The sequence below is a fragment of the Leptodactylus fuscus genome, chromosome 3 (genome assembly GCF_031893055.1).
Source record: "Leptodactylus fuscus isolate aLepFus1 chromosome 3, aLepFus1.hap2, whole genome shotgun sequence".
Taxonomy (NCBI): Eukaryota; Metazoa; Chordata; class Amphibia; order Anura; family Leptodactylidae; genus Leptodactylus; species Leptodactylus fuscus.
In genome coordinates this window covers 131,428,552-131,454,310 of record NC_134267.1, presented here as the reverse complement: position 1 = coordinate 131,454,310, position 25,759 = coordinate 131,428,552, and the positions used below count along the sequence as shown (strand labels likewise).

Genomic DNA, 25,759 nt, shown 5'->3' with positions numbered 1-25,759 from the left:
ATAGAATTGGGGCTATATACACCCACTATTTTTGCTACTGCCATATAGTGCCATTGTCTGACTGGGAATTCAAAGAATATATTGGGGTTACAAATACCCTCATTTCTTGCTACTGGTATATAGTGCCAGTTTCTGACTGGTAATTCAAAGAATATATTGGGGTTACGTGCACCCACAATTTTTGCTACTGGTATATAGTGCCATTGTCTGACTGGGAATTCGAAGAATATATTGGGGTTATAAATACCCTCATTTCTTGCTACTGGTATATAGTGCCAGTTTCTGACTGGTAATTCAAAGAATATATTGGGGTTATAAATACCCTCATTTCTTGCTACTGGTATATAGTGCCATTGTCTGACTGGGAATTCAAAGAATATATTGGGGTTACGTGCACCCACAATTTTTGCTACTGGTATATAGTGCCAATTTCTAACTGGGAATTCAAAATGCGCAAGGCTCCCGGAAAGGGACGTGGACGAGGCCGTGGGCGAGGTCGGGGGAATGGTTCTGGGGAGCAAGGTAGCAGTGAAGCCACAGGGCGTCCCGTGCCTACTCCTGTGGGGCAGCAAGCATTGCGCCACTCCAAAGTGCCAGGGTTGCTTGCCACATTAACTAAACTGCAGGGTACAAACCTTAGTAGGCCCGAGAACCAGGAACAGGTCTTGCAATGGCTGTCAGAGAACGCTTACAGCACATTGTCCAGTAGCCAGTCAGACTCTGCCTCCTCTCCTCCTATTACCCAACAGTCTTGTCCTCCTTCCTCCCAAAATTCCCAAGCTTCACAGAACAATAACCCCAACTGTCCCTGCTCCCCAGAGCTGTTCTCCGCTCCTTTCATTGTCCCTAAACCTGCCTCTCCACGTCACGATTCCACGAACCTAACAGAGGAGCATCTGTGTCCAGATGCTCAAACACTAGAGTCTCTTCCATCTCCGTTCGATTTGGTGGTGGATGACCAGCAACCCACCCTCATCGACGATGATGTGACGCAGTTGCCGTCAGGGCATCCAGTTGACCGGCGCATTGTGCGGGAGGAGGAGATGAGACAGGAGTTGGAAGAGGAAGTGGTGGATGATGAGGACACTGACCCGACCTGGACAGGGGGGATGTCAAGCGGGGAAAGTAGTGTGGATGTTGAGGCAGGTGCAGCACCAAAAAGGGTAGCTAGAGGCAGAGGCAGAGGTCAGCAGCTTAGGCGAAGCCAGGCCACACCCGGAATCTCCCAAGATGTTCCAGTTCGTACCCAGCCCCGAAAAACTCCCACCTCGAGGGCACGTTTCTCGAAGGTGTGGAGTTTTTTCAAGGAATGCGCCGAGGACAGATATAGTGTTGTCTGCACAATTTGCCTCTCGAAATTGATTAGGGGCTCTGAGAAGAGCAACCTGTCCACCACTTCAATGCGCCGTCATTTGGAATCCAAGCACTGGAATCAGTGGCAGGCAGCAACGGCAGGACAAAGGCCGCCTGCCGTTCACGCCACTGCCACTGCCTCTGCCACTGCTTCTGCCTCTGCCACTGCCACTGCTGACTGTGCTGGCGATGCACTCCAGAGGACGAGCCAGGACACCACTTCATCTGCCTCCGCCACTTTGTTGACTTCTCCCTCATCCTCCCCTGTTCCTGTCTTATCTCCTTCTCCTGCACCATCAAAGGCACCATCAGGCGCTTCTTTACAACAACCCACCATCTCTCAGACATTGGAGCGGCGGCAGAAATACACTGCTAACCCCCCACACGCGCAAGCCTTGAACGCCAACATCGCTAACCTGCTGGCCCAGGAGATGTTGGCGTTCCGGCTTGTTGAAACTCCCGCCTTCCTGGACCTGATGGCGACTGCGGCACCTCGCTATGCCGTCCCTAGCCGTCACTACTTCTCCCGGTGTGCCGTCCCCGCCTTGCACCAGCACGTGTCACTCGACATCAGGCGGGCCCTTAGTTCCGCGCTTTGCACAAAGGTCCACTTGACCACCGACGCGTGGACAAGTGCATGCGGACAGGGACGCTACATTTCACTGACGGCACACTGGGTGAATGTAGTTGAGGCTGGGACTGCTTCCCAAACTGGCCCGGTGTACCTCGTCTCCCCGCCTAACATTCCTGGCAGGGACACGAGAAGAACACCCCCCTCCTCCTCCTCCTCTACCGCCTCCTCCTCCGCCACCGCCTCCTCCTCCGCCACCGCCTCCTCCTCCGCTGTTAGATTGACCCCAGCTACGAGTTGGAAACGTTGCAGCACTGGCGTTGGTAGACGTCAGCAGGCTGTGCTGAAGCTGATCAGCTTGGGGGACAGACAGCACACTGCCTCCGAGGTGAGGGATGCCCTCCTCGATGAGACGGCAATATGGTTTGAGCCGCTGCACCTGGGCCCAGGCATGGTCGTTTGTGATAACGGCCGGAACCTGGTAGCAGCTCTGGAGCTTGCCGGACTCCAACATGTTCCATGCCTGGCCCACGTCTTCAACCTAGTGGTGCAACGTTTCCTAAAGAGCTACCCCAATGTTCCAGAGCTACTGGTGAAAGTGCGGTGCATGTGCGCCCACTTTCGCAAGTCGACAGTAGCCGCTGCTAGCTTAAAATCTCTCCAGCAACGCCTGCATGTGCCACAACACCGGCTTTTGTGCGACGTCCCCACACGCTGGAACTCAACGTTTCAGATGTTGAATAGAGTGGTTGAGCAGCAGAGACCTTTGATGGAATACCAGCTACAAAACCCTAGGGTGCCACAAAGTCAGCTGCCTCAGTTCCACATCCATGAGTGGCCATGGATGAGAGACCTTTGTGACATCCTACGGGTCTTTGAGGAGTCCACAAGAAGGGTGAGCTCTGAGGATGCGATGGTGAGCCTTACAATCCCGCTCTTGTGTGTTCTGAGAGAATCCCTGATTGACATCAGGGATAACTCAGATCACACAGAGGAGTTAGGGATAGCATCCGATCCGTCACAGCTGGAGAGTAGGTCCACACATCTGTCCGCTTCACTGCGTTTAATGGAGGAGGAGGAGGAGGAGGAGGAGGAAGAAGAGTTGTCCGATGATGTGATGGTGATACAGGAGGCTTCCGGGCAACTTCGAATCGTCCCATTGTTGCAGCGCAGATGGGTAGACATGGAGGATGAGGAGGAAATGGAGATTGAACTTTCCGGTGGGGCCAGAGGAGTCATGCCAACTAACACTGTGGCAGACATGGCTGAGTTCATGTTGGGGTGCTTTACAACCAACAAGCGTATTGTCAAAATCATGGAGGACAACCAGTACTGGATCTTTGCTATCCTTGACCCCCGGTATAAAAACAACATCTCGTCTTTTATTCCGGTAGAGGGGAGGGCCAATCGCATCAATGCTTGCCACAGGCAATTGGTGCAGAATATGATGGAGATGTTTCCAGCATGTGACGTTGGCGGCAGGGAGGGCAGTTCCTCCAGTAGGCAACCAAGTTCTCACCGGTCCACACAAACGAGGGGCACACTGTCTAAGGTCTGGGACACCTTGATGGCACCCCCTCGCCAAAGTGCCGCCACGGAGGGTCCTAGTGTCACCAGGTGTGAGAAGTATAGGCGCATGTTGCGGGAATACCTTTCCGACCACAGCCCTGTCCTCTCCGACCCCTCTGCGCCCTACACGTATTGGGTGTCGAAGTTGGACCTGTGGCTTGAACTTGCCCTATATGCCTTGGAGGTGCTGTCCTGTCCTGCCGCCAGCGTCCTATCTGAGAGGGTGTTCAGTGCAGCCGGTGGCATCATCACTGACAAGCGCACCCGTCTGTCAGCTGAGAGTGCCGACCGGCTCACTTTGATAAAAATGAACCACCACTGGATAGAGCCTTCATTTTTGGGCCCACCTGTGTAAAGCACCCCAACATGAAACTCCATGTCTGTACTCAACCTCTCCAATTCCTCCACATCCTCATACTCATCCACCATAAGCGTTGCACAATTCTGCTAATACTAGGCTCCCTCCACCCTGATTTCCCCCAACTCTGCTGGTTAGAGGCTCCCTCCACCCTGATTTCCACCAACTCTGCTGGTTAGAGGCTCCCTCCACCCTGCTTTCCCACAACTCTGCTGGTTAGAGGCTCCCTCCACCCTGCTTTCCCACAACTCTGCTGGTTAGAGGCTCCCTCCACCCTGCTTTCCCACAACTCTGCTGGTTAGAGGCTCCCTCCACCCTGATTTCCACCAACTCTGCTGGTTAGAGGCTCCCTCCACCCTGCTTTCCCACAACTCTGCTGGTTAGAGGCTCCCTCCACCCTGATTTCCACCAACTCTGCTGGTTAGAGGCTCCCTCCACCATGAATTGGTCCAAACTGGGCTGTTTAGAGGCTCCCTCCACCATGAATTGGTCCAAACTGGGGTTTTTAGAGGCTCCCTCCACCATGAATTGGTCCAAACTGGGCTGTTTAGAGGCTCCCTCCACCATGAATTGGTCCAAACTGGGGTTTTTAGAGGCTCCCTCCACCATGAATTGGTCCAAACTGGGCTGTTTAGAGGCTCCCTCCACCATGAATTGGTCCAAACTGGGGTTTTTAGAGGCTCCCTCCACCATGAATTGGTCCAAACTGGGCTGTTTAGAGGCTCCCTCCACCATGAATTGGTCCAAACTGGGGTTTTTAGAGGCTCCCTCCACCATGAATTGGTCCAAACTGGGCTGGTTAGAGGCTCCCTCCACCATGAATTTGCCCAAACTGGGCTGTTTAGAGGCTCCCTCCACCATGAATTTGCCCAAACTGGGCTGTTTAGAGGCTCCCTCCACCATGAATTGGTCCAAACTGGGGTTTTTAGAGGCTCCCTCCACCATGAATTGGTCCAAACTGGGCTGTTTAGAGGCTCCCTCCACCACGAATTGGTCCAAACTGGGGTTTTTAGAGGCTCCCTCCACCATGAATTGGTCCAAACTGGGGTTTTTAGAGGCTCCCTCCACCATGAATTTGCCCAAACTGGGCTGTTTAGAGGCTCCCTCCACCATGAATTTGCCCAAACTGGGCTGTTTAGAGGCTCCCTCCTCCATGAATTGGTCCAAACTGGGGTTTTTAGAGGCTCCCTCCACCATGAATTGGTCCAAACTGGGGGGTTTTAGAGGCTCCCTCCACCATGAATTTGCCCAAACTGGGCTGTTTAGAGGCTCCCTCCATCATGAATTGGTCCAAACTGGGGTTTTTAGAGGCTCCCTCCACCATGAATTGGTCCAAACTGGGGTTTTTAGAGGCTCCCTCCACCATGAATTGGTCCAAACTGGGGTTTTTAGAGGCTCCCTCCACCATGAATTTGCCCAAACTCTGCTGGTTAGAGGCTCAATCCACCCTGATTTTCAAAACAAATGTTGGTGCCAACCTCAACTTACTACAAGGGCCAAATTCACTGCTGGTGACAAGCTCTCCTCACTGCAAGTGCCAAATACACATGTTTCAAGGTGTTTTCCTACTGTCAGAGAGGTGGTATTGAGTGTGTAAAGTGTGTAGTTGTTAGGCTGTGATGTTGGGGTAATAGAGGGTCTTTGGTGTGTTAGATGCCCCCAGACATGCTTCCCCTGCTGTCCCAGTGTCATTCCAGAGGTGTTGGCATCATTTCCTGGGGTGTCATAGTGGACTTGGTGACCCTCCAGACACGGATTTGGGTTTCCCCCTTAACGAGTATCTGTTCCCCATAGACTATAATGGGGTTCGAAACCCGTTCGAACACACGAACATTGAGCGGCTGTTCGAATCGAATTTCGAACCTCGAACATTTTAGTGTTCGCTCATCTCTATTTAAAACATAACGTGTCCAGACACACTGCGGTCACACATAATAAAGATTTTTAAGGCTCTTCAGACTTCCATCGATTATATCATCCAATACGAATAACTGGTTTGAATCTCTAAAGAAAAAGTAGATGTATTGGATAAAGAAATTAGATAATTTAACCCCGACATGGCACAATGAAGCCTCGAATGATGTCACAAATTAACATATCCCAATTTTTTCAATGCATTTATAATTATGTAAACATGTTAGTGGTCTGGCTGGTAGTTAAATTAATGGACGAGAATTGATTAATATATAAATATTTTTATTATAAACTTTATTTATATATTTTTAGTTGTTGGAAAATTAGTAGCAACATGAGCACATCAATTTTTATCTATTTATATTCCAACATACATGCCTTGAGTTTTGTTTTAGTAGATCTTATTATATCTTAGTACTGATATCAGTTTAGGATACATACAAATGCATAGCTTGTATTTTTATTTATTGAGTTATTCACTTAGTAATTATTAGACATGAGCGAGCAGTTAAATACTCGAGATTCGAATATTCGATTCGAGTAGTTCTCAATATTCAACTACTTGATCGAATATTGAATCCCATTATAGTCTATGGGAATCAAATGCTCATTTCAGGGGAATTCACAATTCGATAAATGGGACTCACTAAGTTCATGAATAGCAGGAGGAGAGTGTTGAGGAAGAATGAAGGAGAGTGCGGTACTTGGGCAGCACTGTGGTACTAATTCTGCAGGAAGCTTGTCTTTAATGAGGCGGAGTCTAAGAGTGGACCACAATGTAGACTGCATATTTAACATTGGAGCAATCTACATTGAGGTCTGATCGGACCACAATGTAGCGTTGATGGGCTGAATGCTATACAGTGTATATGTAAGGATTGGAGTCAGGGTCAGGCAGTGCAAAGTGACACAGCTGGGAAAGCAACACTGTGCAACTAATGACAAAAGGGGTTGCAGGCCCTGCAGCTATAACTATGCTGTAGTATCTGAGATGAGGCAGACCAATGCACTTCCTAATTGAAGTGCGCCTACCACGGCTCCTAACCTTCTATCCGGCGGCTAGGATAAGGGGAGAGGAGGCCCTGAAAGTCCTAGGGACTGGAGTCACCGGGTCACACCTAAACAGAAAGCACAGTGTAAATGCAATGCAAAACAAAAGACTAAACAGCATGGAACCAGGGAGGACCACAAGTCCCAGCAAGACACAGAAGAGAAGGCGAGGTCAGACGAGCAAGAGGTCAAGCCAGGAGATATAATAAAAGGTACCAAATCAAAAGACAAGGGATAGTCAAAAATACAAGCCGGGTCTAAAAACCAAGAAACATATGGAATACAAACAGACAGGGAATCAGACTGAGCAGGGGGACCAGGAACCACAAAGTGAATGGCTGGCAAGGATCCATGCCTGGGTGGAGTTTAAATAGCAGCAGAGAACACACCTGATGGCTAATGACATGGAGACTGAAAGCAAGGAAAAGATTAACCCTTAATGACCTAAGAACACCCAATAGAACTCCTAACACGTCTCCCAGGGAGATGCCGCGCAGCAAGGAGACCGCGGCGACTCCGTATCCTGACAGTATAGCATTCAGCCAATCAATGCTGGTTCTGCAGAAGGCTCGTCTTTGACAGTCAAAACTTCAGCATCAATGACATCCTTGCAGAAATCCCAGGGCCACAGAAGGGTTAATCCACCATGTGTAGAGCCCTGCACACCAGTGGTGCCCGCACAGCCGCTTACCTCCTACATGACAGCAGCCAGCCATTGTACATGAAGCGGAGAACTTACCTGAAGCAGGTAGTCAGCTCACCTGTAGACTTCAGGCAGGGGTACTTGGTGGTGTAAGTCTAAGATCGCACCACAATGTAGACTGCATATTTAACATTAGAGCAGTCTTCATTGTGGTCCGATCTTAGACTCCGCCTCGTCAAAGGTGAGCCTCGTTCAGAACCAGCATTGATTACACTGTATACACTGGATACACTATATAGCATTCGGCCAATCAATTCTGGTTTTGAATCGAATTTTTACTCCGAATAGCGAGCGGTAAACAATCGAGAATGAGTATTTAGTATTTAGTATTTGATCGAATACCTACTCGATCGAATACTACTCGCTTATCTATAGTAATTATACATTTATTGTTTTTTTTATATGATACCACTCTCTTCTTAACATTATTATTTAATGTATTTATGTATATTATTTATATATGCCTTTTTATCCATTTTTCTTAGCAATTAACCTCTTAACATCCTTATTACTGCAGATGCCTTGTTCATTTGCTGTAATCTATTTTCTATGCACTATATGATTAGCACATAACCAGGGAGTCCTTATAATCAATTATGCACACACCAGCCTTCGAGCAGTACACACCAGTGGCATAACTAGGAATGGCTGGGAACAGTGCTTTTTATGTTCTTTCACCTCCTCTGACCCTCCGATCATTATACTCCGAGGTCTGAAAAGACCCTGGAGTATAATGATAGCAATGTCTGTTGGGTTTGAGGGCTAGCTGCCTTACTTTTCGATCCCCACTCCTGATCGTAGCTGCCTCTTCCGCAGAAGGGGAAGTGCCAGAGGCCGTGAGCTGGAACGAGGATTGGCAAGTAAATACAGCTTGTTACCTGCTGGGATTACTCCAGCAGGTAATGGCCCATTTAAAAAAAAGAAAAGAAAAAACCACCCTCAGGGGCCTATCGGGCCCCGTAATGTCCCGAGTCCTGTGGCAGCGGCTATTGGTGCTACCGTAGTATTTACACCACTGCCACACATGTAAACACCTTTGTGGTGAAAGAAACTGAGCATGCGCGCACTGTATGTCTCATGCATGTGTGATTCATAAACAACACCTTAATACTGTAGGCAACACAACATGCAATCATGTTCATTTATATACACGTGGATGTCGATTTGTATCAAAGCCGCTAAAAGTTAAGTTTCCTACCCCATTTGGCATCTGGAAATATAGCTTTACATCACAGAGAGATATTTTTAAATGGGAAGACTTTCATCCCTTCAATATGTATTAGGCTAGGACGAATAAAAGTATGTTTTGGATGCACAGGAGATACTCCCAGTCACTGTATGTACACTTACTTTTTGTTCTCCACTATTCATACACTTGGTAAAAGAACCTCTATTCCGAAATACATTGCGTATTGGCTATTTAAATAAAAAGTAAGTTCTGTTTCTGCATACTTAATTTACATCAGTGTACAGTAATCACAGTATTACACTAGGCATTGACTGCTGCTGTTTCTTTCAGTTTTTTTACATATCATCCCTAAAAACACAACATGGCTGGTTGTGACGACTAATGTAGAAAAAAAGGGAATAAATAAAGAGGAATTCGTTTAGATCAGGGAAAGTAACAATTTGATTGAATAATGGGACAGGTCTGTCTACATTAGTCTGAAAGCGTGAATGATTGTGTTTTTAATATTAAAGTATTCAGCTGACTGTCCAGGTTAGCGCATTCCAGAGAACTGCTGGAGCGTGAGGAAAGTCTTGGAGATGGAATGAGTAGTTTGGATTACAGAGGACATTAATCTTAGATCATCAATTTTTGTGGCTATAAAGTTATAACCAAATGTTATAGACAAATCTAATCCATTTGTGAGCTCCTGAAATATGAAATATAAAATATATTTAATTTATCACCCATATTTTTTTAAACAAATGATAAAAAAAGAAAATTTCCATGTCATCCAGAAGTAATAGTATCCAGAAAATGTTCAGCATGCCTTAATTGTTTTATATATTATATATGTGCTTTATTTAAAGGGTGAAAAGGGGGAGAAAGGAGAAACTGGACATGCTGGTCTTCAAGGAAAAGATGTAAGTTAAATATGATTCCATTTCATTTATTTTACAGATTGCTTACATATATGTTATTCTGTATGAATTTCACATCACCGTTCAGGTAGCCCATCTTATCGGAATGTATTAGTCAGCTTTCAGGAGTAGCTGAATAAATATTATTTTACTTTGAAAAAGCAATATAATGATAGTGACCTGTCAGAAAATATAGACATAATACCATTTTGACATTTCTGCTATCTCTGCTGAATTTATATGTGCAAGGCTTTGTGCATTTCTTTCCATACAATTTGGCAGCAGTGATGGCAAGAGCTTTGTGTGTGAGCCGCATTGTGGTATACCTGTATAAAAACATTAGGTTGATACTTATAATGAATAATATGTCCTCAGAAATGTTTCACATGTGTTATCATTGCATCTTCAAAGAACATATTGACCTCTTTAATGCAAAAATAACAGTCAACAAGGGATGTACTTATTCAAGGAAGAGGCATAGTCATGAACAGTTTAGGATAAAATGTAAGTATTGTGTTCACAACTACAGTAAGTCTGAGGACAGGCAAATGGCTTTCCAAATGATGTGTCCTCTGACTAATAGACTTCCTGTCTATGGTTGTGTTTAGTTATGTTGCCACTTAGCGATTTTGCCATTTACTTCCTATAAAGTTATGTATAAAGAAAGACATTTGAATCTGAGAAGGGGTAGAAGAATAGAATGTGTTAGATTCTCTAACACACCACTTGTCTGCGGGGGTGTATACCTCAATCTAAGAGAGGTGTATCGTAACTTGAAGCTCCTGAATGTAGAGGGGTGACACTGACTCTTTAGACAGTGTAGTAGATCAACAGATAGCTGCTGGTATTAGCTTATAGCAGCTGAGCCAGAGATTTATTTGCATCTTTGATGGGCTGAGACTGGGAAAGTTAGGGTCCATTCACACAGAGGAAAATGGCACTTTATTTAGTGCTGACTTTTCAGCGCTGAAAAAAAGCCTCCCATTGACTTCAATGGGTGCCACTGGCTTTTTTTTCCCACTATCTGAATTTTCCGGTGGCGGAAAATTCTGCTAGTGGAAAAAAAAGCTAGCAGAACCCATTGCAATCAATGGAAGACTTTTTTTTCAGCGCTGAAAATTCAGCACCAAATAAAGCGCAATTTTCCTCCGTGTGAATGGACCCTTAGTGAGCAATGAGCAGTCTGGCGCTACTAAATATTTCTGGACATGGATCAACTGATGACCCTGGGAACCTAGAGCAGGCTAGAGAGAGCACATGGACATAGCTTTAGCAAGAGAAAAGCTGCTTGGTGTAGAGTGCATAGGATAAATCTTGTGAGTGTTCATGTGTCTGGAAAAGCGAGAGAAGTGATCACAAGTTGCAGGCTCTCCAAATTTCCTCTTCCTTTGTGAGAAGTAAACCTAGAGTGAAAGTGGCGTGAGAAGCTAAGTCCTGGACTGCTAAAGGACTGAAAATTCATATTGTGGTAAATTTCACTAAAAACACAAAAAATTTCTGATGCTTTTTGCATTCAATTACTGTTAGCCATATAAATAAACTGTGGTTCTATACTTTTCAACAAAGATGGTATATGCCAAGTGTTGTCCAAAAGTCATAGTAACTGAGTAACATGAAGAGCCTCTGTAACTTTACTGTTAGTGCTCTTTTACTGCCCAGTGCCCCTATAAGGTATATTTAGTACTGCATTGTTTTGCTGCAAGAACGGGGGGCAGAGATTATAGGTAATATGATAAAAAAATATATAGTTGAGGATAGGAGAGATTCATGCTTGATACTGAGTGGCTATTGTTTTTTCAGTTTAGGGATTTGTAAACTTGTCACCTGTGTTTTTAGCCATAATTGGATCACTACCCACTATATTGAGATCAGTACCCACAATAAGATCATATCACTGCTTTTCATTGATCACATCAGCTGGTTTATATTATCTAGCAACTGGTTGTCCTTGTTCTCATTTGTACTACAAACAATAATGAATTATGACTTGTTAAATGTAATAGAAATCACAACAGACAGCTAAAATACTATCATGGTTCATATCATGACAGTCAGCATTCAAGTACAAGAACTATGGAGGACAAGTGGGTTATCATCTGTCTAATGGTTCCTGTGCAAAATGCATACAAGTAAGAATAGGTTTATCTACATTTAACTGATCTCCAACTTGATTTAGAACTTGAATATCTCATGAAACCAATCCAACAAAAAAAATCACAAAGGGCTAACAAAACCCTCAAAAGGCTGCAATTCACCCCTCTGAAATGAGATAGCAAGTCACTTAGTGACAACATCTAGTTGTACTAGAAACGCTTTTTCATATATGATAGATAAATTTGGACATGTCCAGCCAAGAGAGCAGGTAAGACTAGGTTCACACCTGCATTCAGGTTTCCGTTCATAAGGTCCGCTTAGGGACCCCACGACGGAAACCTAATCTGTTTAAAAAAGCTGTTACCTGCAGAAATGCTCAGACCCAGTAGACTATAATGGGGTCTGCCTGGTTTCCATCCAAAAAAAGCAAGCAGGACTTTTCTCTGCATATGTTAAGCGGATTTGACAATGGAAATCCCAAGTCAAAAACGGTGCAGGTGTGAACCTAACCTAAGGAAGCAAAAATGTGAATCATCTTAAAAAGTTGGAGACCTGGCAAAGCAGCCTATTGCACTTCCAGCTAGAAGACAAAATTAAGTTAAAGGGATCCTATCACTCAGATCCAATTTTTTTGTAAGGCACCCCGTCGGAATAGCCTTAAGAAAGGCTATTCTTCTCGTACCTTTCGTCGTCTTCTCCGCACCGTCGTTCACCTACAATCCCTCCTTCTCCTCAGCAGCATCATCTTCAGCCTCTTCTTCCAGTGGTGGCTTGTAACTTCTTAAGGCCACGGGCCTTGGGCAGAGCAGACTGTGCATGCCCACAGGCCATGAAAAAATGGACGCTTACAATACTGTGCAAGTGGCCATTTTCTCATGGCCTGTGGGCATGCGCAGTCTGCTCTGCCCAAGGCCCGAGGCCTTAGAAGTTACAAGCCACCACCAGAAGAAGAGGCTGAAGATGACGCTGCTGAAGAAGAGGAGGCGGCGCTGGAGAGAGTTCTCTCGCAGCATTGGGGCCAGAAGAAGAGGCTGAAGATGACGCTGATGAAGAAGAGGAGGTGGCGCTGGAGAGAGTTCTCTCGCAGCATTGGGGCCACCCCCAGTGCTACGAGAGAGTTAATTTACATACCGAGAGAAACCGGGATTGTAGGCGAACGGCGGCGCAGAGAAGGCGACGAAAGGTAGGAGACGAATAGCCTTTCTTAAGGCTATTCCAACATGGTACCTACAAAAAATTGGGTCTGAGTGATAGGATCTCTTTAAGTAGATGAGCATTAACATGGTATTGGAAAGTTTTGTTCATTGTATCAAGGATAGAAAAAGAATAGGATATGATAGGAAAAGCCTTTTTTTATGCTCCCTAATGTCACATTTTCTGGCATGTGACCAGATGGACTAGGATCTCACCTCTTCCTGAACACAATTAAAATGCTCTCTAATTATTCTATATTTTAGTAGAAAATACTGCTAAAATACTTTTCCTATGATGTATGTATAGTAAGATGAAATCACTGCGTCTGTAGAATTACTGATATAATTATAACACAATATGCTGAATTTCTCCAAGAATTAAGATGAAATCCTTTTCTGTTTTCATTCCGGAGGCATTGTCCATGTTAATATAGATTTAATTACATGTTTTTGTGCCAATTGCATGAGGTCTGATGTGGGTTTTGTTATCCCTACTGTAACCTTAGCCCAGTTTTATGAATGCTACAATCAAGTGTAGCTGTAAGCATTGATGGAGTCTAATGTGCTATATAAAAGAAGAGAAGACGCCTGGTGAAAGGCAATAATCTCAGCTGGCTGCAGCTGTTGTGCTGCTGTTGAGAAGTGTAACACCAGCAAGTGAAAAGTAACATTTTATACCGCCTCACAGTAATGAGATGGGTATCAAGTGTTCGTGACAAATTAACAAAACTTTGCCTGCATACTGTGAAAAAAAGGAAATGAAGTGTGTTATATAATTTTATACAAATATTCATAGCATATGTGGTGTATACACCAGGAGGTCGAGTTACACTTGATGAAAGATAAAATATTAGCTCCTTGTAAAATGTCACTGCTGATAAAAACAGAAAGTGTATTAAAAACATGGGAACTCACTTTTAACAATTTGCATTCATTTATACCACACTTTTAATTTACCTAAATGATATCCTTATATTGTACATTGAAACAGCATAAGAGTGTATGTCCTTGGTATAAGTCTGGTTTCATGTAATAAAGGTATATACGATAGCTTGCTATAAATCCCTGCCTGGCCACAGGTCTACTGGACCAAACCATATACTATAGAGCACTACAATGCTACTACTTCATGTTGTTACTTCCATAGTTTGATCAGGATTTGCAGTTGCTATACAGATGCAAAATTTGGGCCAAATTACCTTAGCTAGAAACTGACATAACACAGATGTTGAAAATCTTAAAAGGCTAAGTGTTCATGCTATTGTGTGTAATATCAGGTTCCAAACCATATATGCAGTTGATCAAGAATGATCATAAAGTACTGTAGTGACAGCTGTATAGTCAGCAGCTTATAATTATATGCTTTATATACTGTAGTACATTTTGTTAGGAAGAAATGAGTACAGTTAAGATAAAAGATAAAGTTGACTTTTTAAAGAAAGCCTATTGTCACTTCTGACATATCTAATGTAGTAAATACTAAAAAAATATGTAGTCCACAGAAATAGTGCTGGATCTTTTTTTTCTTATAACTTTGAAATTACTCTTATTCCAACTGAAATTAAAGAGGACTTTTCATGTTCTCAGGCACATGCAGTTTTATATATTATATATACACTAGAAAGCCAACAGTGAGCTGAAATCAGTGTACTGTCTGCTTTCCTGTTATGTGCCCCGATGCTGGAGATAATGGTGCCATTATAATGGCACCGATCCCTTCCCACTGTCAGAAGGGCGTTCCTGACAGTCTAGCTGGGCTGTGAGGAATGCCCATCTTGACAGTACTGTCCATAGTCCTGTACTGTCAGAGAAGACGTTCTTTACCGCCCAGCGATGATTCTAAGCTGTGATCAACGCCCCACTCTGACTATACTCATCCATTGACTGGTACTGGGGGGCCTTGCTCACAGCTTAGCGTCATCACTGAGCTGTAAGGAATGCCTCGTCTGACAATAGAGGGCTATGAATGAGTACTGACAGGTAAGACGTTCCTCACAGCCCAACTAAACTGTCCAGAATGCTCTTCTGACAGTGGGCAGAGCCCGATGCCGTTATAAATCAATCTGGTGAGGCCATGATATAATTTAAATATATATTGGTATTTATATTAATAGTTCACTCACCCTTATATTCTTATATATGTTATTATTAAGAGAATTTAGTTACCAAAATTGAATTCCTTGGAATCTGGAAGCAGCATGCAACAAGGTTAATAATTAGAAGATACAGGTTAATAAGCAGTAATTAAGATGCTATGTTATCCACATTGTAATTGTTGAAGGTGATGCTAGGTCACTGTTCTACAGACTTGCCCTAAGAAATGTGTTTTTCCATAACTATGGACAAGAAATTGATATAAAACATGGCTGTAAGATGAATCTGGAACTCTTGACCAAGAACTAGGCAAAGATACCGAGCATCAGAATGGTTTGGTGATCTGAAGTTAGTTGAAGATGGTTCACATGGGAATAAATCAGCCCTTGCTGGAAGAGAAGATCCTGCTGAATTAGAAGTCCCCAATACCTGCACCTTGGTGTAAAAATGGCCATAAGAGACAATCACATTATGGCTATGGCATCCACCTGCTTGTCCACCATTTCCCTGAAAATTTTTTATCATGTGTAAATTAAGGAATTCAAAAATGTGTTTGTGTAGCTGATGAATATTTCATCTATTGGTAAACAACTAACAGGATTAGGAGGGAAAATGCTAGTTTAGCATGGACTTGGGTTGCCATTACATGGAGAGCAGGAGGCTCTATCTACCTGACAATTTATGGGAAGGGTGGAGGGTGCTGTGGGTGAGTCAATCAGATTTCCTGTTACATGCGGCCAAATATAAAAATCTGAAAAGTTAATGTTATTGACATTAGACCAGCACAATGAATTAATTCCTTGGAAAGAGCATTTTTGGATTGCTTTCTGCTTGTTTGTGTAGTAAAACATAAAACAAGGAAAATATGATTATGGAAAGGACAAAAATTAGCAAAAATCATCTTGATAACTCTCATTTCAATTAAATTAGAAGAAAACATCACTCCACATGGGGTCCAGCTTTGTTGGCACCATTAACTCTCCACATGTGATGAGAGAGAGTTTATTTAGTCCAAGTGTTTTGGTCCAAGAGATTGCATCAGTGGCTGATAAGAGGACTGGCATCCTCATAGATGACTCTTTGACAGAGGCACTATCTGAAATATTTTATTGATGTCTTCCATGGATAACTCCAGAGACACCTGTAAGAATGAATTCAGGAATTTTATTCTTTAAATGTGTAATAGTTGAGACTTTTCCTACATCAAGAAACCTGAACCTTTGAAGTGTCAGTGCATACAAAGTCTGGAAGTGATGCATAAGGCATTAGAACTGACAATACAGGCATATGTGGCTTTAGAAGTGTTGTAATAGAATGGCCCCTATTTTGTCCTTCTCCATTAGACACTTATTCAGTTCTGCTAAATCCATGATGAGTTTTCAAGTGTTGCCTGGTTTTGAATTGGAAAAAAAATCTTGCCTATTCAGTAAAGAGGTACTTGTTCCAGGAAATTCTTGTAATGAACTTGTGATATCTGGAGACTGGTAGAAACTTTGGTGAATACGAGGGTGTATCCTTTCACCATAGTAGAAAACCCCTTACGTGTAGCCTTTGGAGTCTGACTTCATTGTTCCCATTATGACTTGTATTCAATTTAAGTTTGTTCTGGAAACAAACTGATTTTCTAGAACTTAGCCATGTGGCCATCTTCCCCTGACAGGTATTCCAGAATTTTCTCCAGTTGAAGACTGAAAACAATTATGGCTTGGAAGGGCAAGATAGAAAAGTAGGATAATGACATATAGTTTCTTCATGAGTTTGTGAAGCTCCTACTACAGTGGAATCTGCCATAAAAACATAATCATCAAAAAATTAACCATCCTACTGGATTCAATCTTCCAATTCATGAATGGTAATGATTCTATCTACTTTAGGGATGTCATCTTCGAAACAATGTGGTATTTGGATTAACCATATGATCAGAGATCTGCAAAAGAAGAAGTACATTTAAATCTTGCAGGTTATAGCTGCAGAAGATCTTTTTAAGGCCCCATCTTCCTTCTGACTATCGTGTTATAGATATTCAATAAACAGGGTGACCTGGAAAAAATTCCCACTTTATTAGGTTTACCTTTGTCACATGCAGACCTCACTCTACCGCATACAGACCTCACTCAGGCCTCATCTGATTCTTCTTCTAACAGCACTAGAGCCTGTTAATAAAATATATGACCTAGAATATGAACACCTAGGTATACGTTTAATAAGTTCTAGGTCCAAAAGTAATCAGAGCACAGCAGATATGTGTGGTGTGGGCTCTCTAACCTTATATAGGCATTCCTGGTTAATTAATTCATCTTAATTACTGCTTATTAACCTTATTTCTAATTGTACCCAGGGAAATATTAACTTGATTATGTGTTGCTGGCAGATGAACAGTTTATATATTTATATATATATATATATATATATATATATATATATATATATATATGTGTATATATATTTATTTATTTATTTATTTATTTTTTTCGGTTCTATTGGCTTGATCAATTTTGCTTTAGCAGTCTTTCTCTTCTGAGATTATGCTAATCATATAATTATTTATAATATTTTTCAAGGTCCTCCTCGATCTGTTATAAAGTGTTGTAGATATTATATTTATCTCTCTGAATCATATAGGACAATGCAGACAAGGTATTGTCACTAAGCCTAAGTGTGCCCTATGCATTTGTGAGAGCATGCTTTCTATTTATTCTATATATATAGTTAGTAGGACAGTTGCAGGGAAATACATTTCTTGACTTTAGATTTTGTTCCATAGACAAAGTATAAATTGTTGTACACAGCAGTCTATATTTTATTAACAGGCTGTAGTGCTGGCTGAGGGAAACATGTACACAGACTTCCCGCTGACCTGCTCAGTGCACCCAGCAGGTGCAATCCTGATACGGAAATCTCTGTGGGTGTAACATATTCTATTCCCATCCGGTAACAATCCACACTAAAAAGTAGTGAGTATGAGAAGATGATCACAATGTGCAACAGTGTAGACTTAAACTAATCTAAAGCAATATCGCACATAGGGTCATATTGATTAGTTTATTTTTCAGCAGATTTTATGAAATCATTTTATTTTTTTATGTTCTTATCTTTAAAATTACAGTTGGAATATCTTATAGCACCACTTAAGACCCCTACCAGATTTGTACTGGGAAAACCTGTTTTAAGCAGAAGATCGAAACTCTTGCTTACATGCTAAATTACTCTGTGTTCATAAATATTTGTATTCAGAAGAAAGAAATGCAAAAGCTGAGATAAGAAAATATGTAGTATCATGTCCATATCTTCTAATTAGTTTAACCACTTCCGAACCAACAAACATGGCATCAGTATTGCACAGGAAAATTGGAATATTAATATTACCTTACAACAACATCTAAAAAAAATAGAAAAAAATTATCTGTCTATAACCCGTTCTTCCTTATTATTTCACAATTATAAAACAAGTTTTCATAAATAAATAGTAATAAAAAACTTTGTTATATATCTTATAAAAGGGAGTCAGAAGTAAATTTATTTAGAGCCAATCACAGTACCCTGTGGAGGTGATTCTACAGTCTCCAAATATGCCTCTGCTATTTATCTTTTGAGCCACATTTTCATGTACATCACCATTATATTCATGTGCAAATAAGGGGAGTGTTTTGGGGTTCCGTGACTTCCCCAGGCTTTAGTCTCAGATCTAGATTTCTAGGCAAAATATTTTTTTTCTCTCATTTGCATATTGAGATTACAATTTAGTTGCAAATTGGGCTCAAAAGTTGAATAACTGTAAAATCATCTCTACAAGGTATTGTGATTAGGCTTTTAACCAATTTACTGCAGGCATACTCCCTTAAAATAAATTTATCAGACTTTGATTCTCCTAATCCCTGCCTTACACACTAGAAGTAGTTGTGTGCCTGACTAACTGAGCCATGTGGGAGGAAACACAGCTGGAGAAATAACCTACCTACAAGAGAAACAGAAAAACCTTTCTTGTTTCACATTTAGGAAGAAGAGGTAAGATACAGAGAAAGCCCCCCACCCCCAGGTGCCCAACTGAATGGGCCAGGACTCAGACACAGATGAATGAAGCAGATTCAGGGAGACAGACCATTTCAGGAACACTGGAACCTGGTGTTTAAGACCAGCAACTGACAGCATGCAAAGCATAGTTTATATAGCCAGAAGCAGGAGTAGTCAGAAGGCCAATTGGATAGAAGAACTCTGGACCGCCCACAACCTGAAATGAGTTCTAGCACTGCAGAGAGACTTAAACCCTTCAGAGACCAAGACAAACTAGAGCAATGACCAGTGGTACAGCTCATCTCGAGATCCACACATGAGTGCAATTGCAGAGACTGCATGCCCAGTGTGAACATTCCCCTGCCGTGCATAAGATGTTTAACACGCAGAATGCTGTTCAGACACTCCGCGCCTGAACCTAACAGGCTGAGATAGCGAAGACGTTTCATAACACTTTCGTTCTCATGATTATACATACACATTGTGGACTGAATGATAACTCAGTGGCTAGTAATGTTGTGCTAGTGTGTTATGGTTCTGGGTCTGAATCTGTGAAGGGTCAACAGCTTCTTGTAGTTTGTATATTCTCATTGCGTTTGCATAGGTTTCTTCTGCGCATCCTCGTTTTCTCTCAGATTGCAAAAAGTAATGAGAAGTAAATTGTTTTCCTCTAAAACTGACCATATTGGGTGATGTAGATGAGCTTCTGTATGGCAGCCACTGACTTTCCTGCTCCTCAGCTCCTCTTGTGCTTTTAGTACTATGTATGAGAAACCTATATTACAAATCTTTATCCACATATTTTTCTCTAACTTCAGTTTGTTTTTACATTTCAGTTTGTATTTACATTATTGTCCTAATTATTACTCTGTTAATAAATATATTATATAAAATGTGTATTTTCATATAAACACAATGGAGTTTCCACATTCTTTCTGACAGCAATTACTTTTAAAAGTATAGGTAAGGAATATGCAAATAAAAAAAAAAAGGAAAGTCACCTGCTATAGAGCAGTGCTTCTTAACCAGGGTTCGATTGAGCCCTAGGCCCTATGCACGGTTCATTTTGTGTACCAGAAAAAAAACATATACCTATGTCTTGAATTTGGAAAAAAATCATATTTGATTTATCACTAAAGAAGGGTTCAGTGAATGTGCATGTGAAACTGGTGGGTTCGGTACCTCAAACAAGGTTCCAACGGGGGCCACACGGTGGCTCAGTGGTTAGCACTGCAGCCTTGCAGCACTGGCAGCCTTCCACCAAGGGCAAAAAAACATCTGCAAGGAGTTTGTATGTTCTCCCCATGTTTGCATGGATTTCCATCCCATATTCCAAAGACATACTGATAGGGAAAAAAATGTACATTGAGAGCTCTATGTGGGGCTCACAATCTACATAAAAAAAAAAAAAATAGGTTAAGAACCACTGCTATAAAAGGAATGCAGGAAACCTAAAGGCATAATCTGGGGATAATAGCCAAGCCAGAGTAACCCCTCCATTAGGGAGCGACGGTACAGAGACTTATCATACTATGCATGTCCTGCTAAAAATTCTGAAAAACATATGAAAATAAGAAAACATTGGTGAAAAAGAAGAACTTTCTCCTAGCATCACCTTTTGGAAGGCAGTTCCTGATAGATTAGGCAGATCCCTAATAAGACACATTACCCCGTCTGACTCGCATAGCAAGCCAGAACCCTGTTCTGCACTGACGAGAGGTAAAAGCATCAAAACGGGTGTCTGAAGATGGGACCCTCTTCCTTTTGGAGAAAATACTCTGACTTGGCTATTATTTAAATAAAATAAAAAATGCATTGATCTATATAGAGCGACCTTCCAAAAGGTGATGCTAGAAGGAAGTTCCCCTATTTCACCAATGAGGTCTTATTGGCACGTTCCTTAACCCCTTCCCGACATTCGCCGTAATAGTACGGCGCTGCAGGGAAGGGCTTCCTGCAAACCGCCATACTATTACTGAGGATGCATGGTGCGCACACAGAAACTGTGTGCGCACAATGCACAGCGGGTGTCAGCCGTAATACATGGCTGACAATGCCCTGTAACACCCGCGGTCGGAACCGGGTCCGATCGCGGGTGTTAACCCCTGATATGCCGCGTTCAACATGACCGCCGGCACCTCCGGGGTTACAGTGTAGTATGGTGCCGATCGGCACCCCCCGCGCCAGTTTCGGGGGGTGCCGGTGTTCGTAGGGGGCAGCCCGGGGTCTGATCAGTGACCCGGGGTCTGCCCCATCACTTACCCCGTCCTCGCTCCTGGCTGATCCTGCCGTAAATGAAGCTGTCAGCCTGTGCGTCTACACAGGCTGACAGCTTCCTATACACTGCAATACACGTGTAACACGTGTATTGCAGCGTATCTCTATTGAAGCAGTGATCAGCCGATCACTGCTTCAATCCCCCATGGGGACAGAAAAAAAAAGTTAGAAAAAAGTAAAAATAAAAAAGTTTAAATAAGTTTAAAATAAATTATAAATAAATAAAGCCCCAAAAATCCCTTTTTCCCCATATAAAATGTTTTATTATGTAAAATAAAGAAAAATAGAAAAAAACATTACATATTTGGTATTGCCGCGTCCGTAATAACCTGAACAATAAAATTAAAACATTATTTAACCCGAATGGCGAACGGTGTAAAAAAAACCCGTAGAAAACCGCACAAAATAATGATTATTCACCGCCTTTCCCTTACAAAATGCTCAATAAAAAGTAATCAAATGGTCAGATCAAAACCAAAATGGTACCAATAAAAAGAAGAGGTGTTCCCGCAAAAAATAAGCCCTCAACCAGCTCTGTCTAGCGAAAAATAAAAATGTTATGCCTTTCAGAAGATGGCGATGCAAAAATAATGATTTTTTTCCCTAAATTGAATTTTATTCTGCACAAATAGCAACGCATTAAAAAATAATATAAATGAGGTATCGCCGTAACCGTACCGACCCGCAGAATAAAGGTAACATGTTACTTATGCTGTACGCTGCGCGGGAAAAAAAATAAATGCTAAAAAGCAATGCCAGAATTGATGTTTCCATTTACATCCCACCCAGAAAGAGTTAATAAAATGTAGTCAATAAGTTACAGGCCCCAAAATGGCGGCATTGAAAAGCACATCTAATACCGCAAACAACAAGCCCTCATATGGCCACATTGCCAGAAAATAAAAATAAAAATCTAGCCTGTACAATGTGAAGACAAAAACCCTAAAAGTCGCCAAATCATTAGGACATAAGTGGCTGCGACTAGAAGGAAATGTGTAAGTGGTGCGAGCGTTTTCAGGGGACCCCCCATATTTAGAGCTTATGAGGGATAATACACCAGCGCTGATCCCCCAGAATGCTCCTCTTCCCCGTCCATGTCATAGGAGCTAGTGGGAAAATAAAATAGGATTTGGTGTGCCCAATTTACTCCGCACAGCTTACACATTCACTTCGGGGTTACTAATGCTCACTACATCACTTGATAAATTCTTTGAGGGGTGCGGTTTTCAAAATGGGGTCACTTTCTAGAGGATTCCACTGTTTTGACACCTCAAGGGCTTTGTAAATGCGACATGGCTCCTGAAACTGATCGCAGCCAGATCTGCCCTCTAAAAGCTCTTTGGCGCGCCTTCCCTTCTGCGTCTCACTGTGGGTCCATATATTAGTATACACCCACAAGTGGGGTACTATGGTAGTCGGGAGAACTTGCCTAACAAATTGTGGGATGCGTTTTCTCCTTTAACCCCTTGTGAATGTGCAAATTCTAGGGCTAAACGAAGATATTAGTAAAATAAATTCAAATTTGAAAATTTCACCTCCATTTTGTATTAATTCCTGTTAAGCACTTATAGGGTTAAACTACTAGGTACATGTTGTTTTGGCTTATTTAAGGGGTGCAGTTTTGAACATGGGGTGATTTATGGGGGGCTTTAATACAAGGGTATTTCAAAACCCCTTCATAACTGGATTAGGCCCTTTAAAAAATGGGGTTTGGAAATTTCTTGAAAATTTTGAATATTGTTGTTTCACTTGTAAATCTTATAATGTCCGTAAAAATTAAAAGGGCGCCTAAAGTTTGATGCCGACATAAAGCAGAGATCTGGAACATGAGATTTATGATATAATTTTGGCGGTCTGACTATCTGTATGTCATGTACATCATTTCAAACTTTATAAAATGCATATTTTTCAAAATTTCCACCAAATTTCAAATTTTTTCATAATTAAACACAAAACATATCAACCAAAATTTACCAGCTTGGTCAGGAAGTCAAAAAGTGCCATCGGCGGGAAGGGGTTAAGCAGAATTCTTATCTCCTCTTGATAAATTTGATGCTACTCCACTGCCATAGACAGGGAGCCAAGATTGGCATAAAGAACATCATTCGAGATAAATTTCCCCTTCTAATTCTTTTGTTAAAGTATATAGTATGTACAATAAGTAATTCCCTGCATTGTATAGTAACTACATCTACATAACACACACATTAAAACGCTCAGTTCTAAAGCCTAAAGCTTGGCACGGAAAAGTACACTTACCTTGAAGTGGTTTGGGAGATGTTCTGCTATCTGTTCCTCATCCCCAATTGCTCGCTCTCTGTAAATTGATCTACAAATAGCACTAATATTATAAATAAAACAAACACTAGATGAACCTTATTTGCTTTTACTTTTAAGTGTTTATGGATGAACAAGGGAACTTAAATTTCCAATTTACCTCATGAAGCATTTTGTGAGCTTGTTAAAGGCCAACTAACAGCTAAATCAGAACTATTTATTCCTCCACTAATTTAATTCAAGTGGGTATTTAAAATCTCATAACTCTAAATGATGCTCCTTCCAGATGGTAAATTAATGTAATTTTAGCAAGAAGAGAACTTGCACAGATATCTAGTATTTAGAACACTGGCTGATTTAATGCTGTGCACCCACCAATGCACAGATGTTGCTTATCATTTTAGTGCCAGCCTGTCTCTATATTTCCACTTACTGTGATCTGTGGAATGAAGATTGGAGGGTATTGAACATCGAAATTGTTTTCATTATTATCACCGTGTTAATAATTCAGCATTAATGCACACAGTTTTCAATTATAAATATGTATTTTTTTTCCACAGGGTTTAGATGGTATTCCAGGACTTCCAGGTCCAATTGGCCCCAAGGGAGAAAAGGTAGAGTACACTTTCCATTAAATTTCAGTTGCAAAGAAAATAATCGCTCATATAAAAATGCAATCATTGTTTCAAGGATACTCATTTATGATGGATATAAATGAAGCGGATAAATAATATTAGTGTTTACTTGCAATGGACTTGCATGTTGCTCACTTCCGTGAATGTTAACAATGCATTATATTACTACAGATCTGTAATATAACATAATATGGAAATTTTGAAATGTGTTTTATTTGTCAGGTTATCTCTTGTGATTAAGTCAGAATCTGTATTGCAATTTTTGACGATCTACAATGTTAGACACTGCATCATATGCAGACTATGCAGTCTGGAGGTAGCACAGCTTTATCAATGTAATAGTTTCTAGTTTAAAATGATTGGTTTCTTGCTATAATGTATTATAATGCTTAATATTAGCATTATGTGCACTGAGATCATGCTGAGTTTGGGCTTATAACCAGCAGCCAGTCCAAACAGACAGAGTTGCAGCCTAAACTCATTGAGGTTGATTTAAAGAGGACCCTTTCATGTCCTCGGGGCACATGTGGTTTTATATACCACTAGAAAGCCAACAATGTGCTGAATTCAGTGCACTGTCGGCTTTCCCGTTATGTGCCCCGGTGGAAGAGCTATCGGTGCATTTACTAATAGCTCTTCAATGTCAGAAGGGCGTTCCTGACAGTCTAAATGGGAATGCTCCTCCTGACAGTAAGGGGGAATTCCTTTCCACCCAGAGATGACGCTGAGAGGTGAGGAACACCCCGCCCCTCCATCCCCTCCTGACAGTACTGATCCATAGACTAGTACTGGGGGGGCATCATCACTAGGCGGTAAGGAACACCCCCACACAATATAGCACTACACACAGTACTGTCAGGAGGGGAGTTCCTCACAGCCCGGCTAGACAGTCAGGAATGCCCTTCTGACAGTGAAGAGCTATCAGTAATTGCACCGATATTTCTTCCACCGGGGAACATAATGGGAAAACCAATAGTGCACTGAATTCAGGACAATGTCAACTTTCTAGCGGTATATAAAACCAAATGTGCCTGAGGACATGAAAGGTCCTCTTTAAGACTTCTTCAGAATTTCAATAGATAATGGTCATAGCCCAAGGGTGTACTTTTTTGCATTCCGTGTTTAAAGCCAAAATCAAGTGTAGATTATAACATGAGAGAGCAAGCATAAAGGGCAGGTGCTGTGTTTGGTTCTTAAAGCCTCTCCTGGTTTTGGCAAAAACTTGCATGCAAAAATCTCAACATGGAAACCGAGCCTTATGAAGCAGATCTTTGAAACAGCTAACGCTAGGTTCACACCTGCGTTCAGCTGTCCGTTCTGTGGTTTCCATCTTCTGCATGCCAGAAGACGGAAACCACAGTCCGGGTCCGGCCTTGAGCGGCGGTGAGCGTTTTATGCTCTCTGCCGCGAAACCGTTTTTTTTAATCCGGACACAGAGTACTGCATCTCCGACTCTGTGTCCGGATTATAAAACCCGGTTTCGCGGTGAAGAGCATAAAACGCTCACCGCCGCTCACGGTCGGACATCTTTCTCACCCATTCAAATGAATGGGTGAGAGACTCCTGCAGGTT

At 42.1% G+C, this 25,759-nt stretch overlaps 1 protein-coding gene across 2 annotated transcripts in view; it reads left to right on the top strand.

The window, feature by feature from the left end:
- COL19A1 (collagen type XIX alpha 1 chain) overlaps positions 1–25,759 on the top strand; it is a 661,532-nt gene that overhangs the window by 240,243 nt on the left and 395,530 nt on the right. For both annotated transcript variants that reach the window (XM_075268349.1, XM_075268350.1), the window contains exons 14-15: positions 9,556–9,609; positions 24,113–24,166. In XM_075268349.1, coding sequence (XP_075124450.1) covers positions 9,556–9,609; positions 24,113–24,166 — 108 coding nt within the window. The remainder of the gene's footprint in view (positions 1–9,555; positions 9,610–24,112; positions 24,167–25,759) is intronic.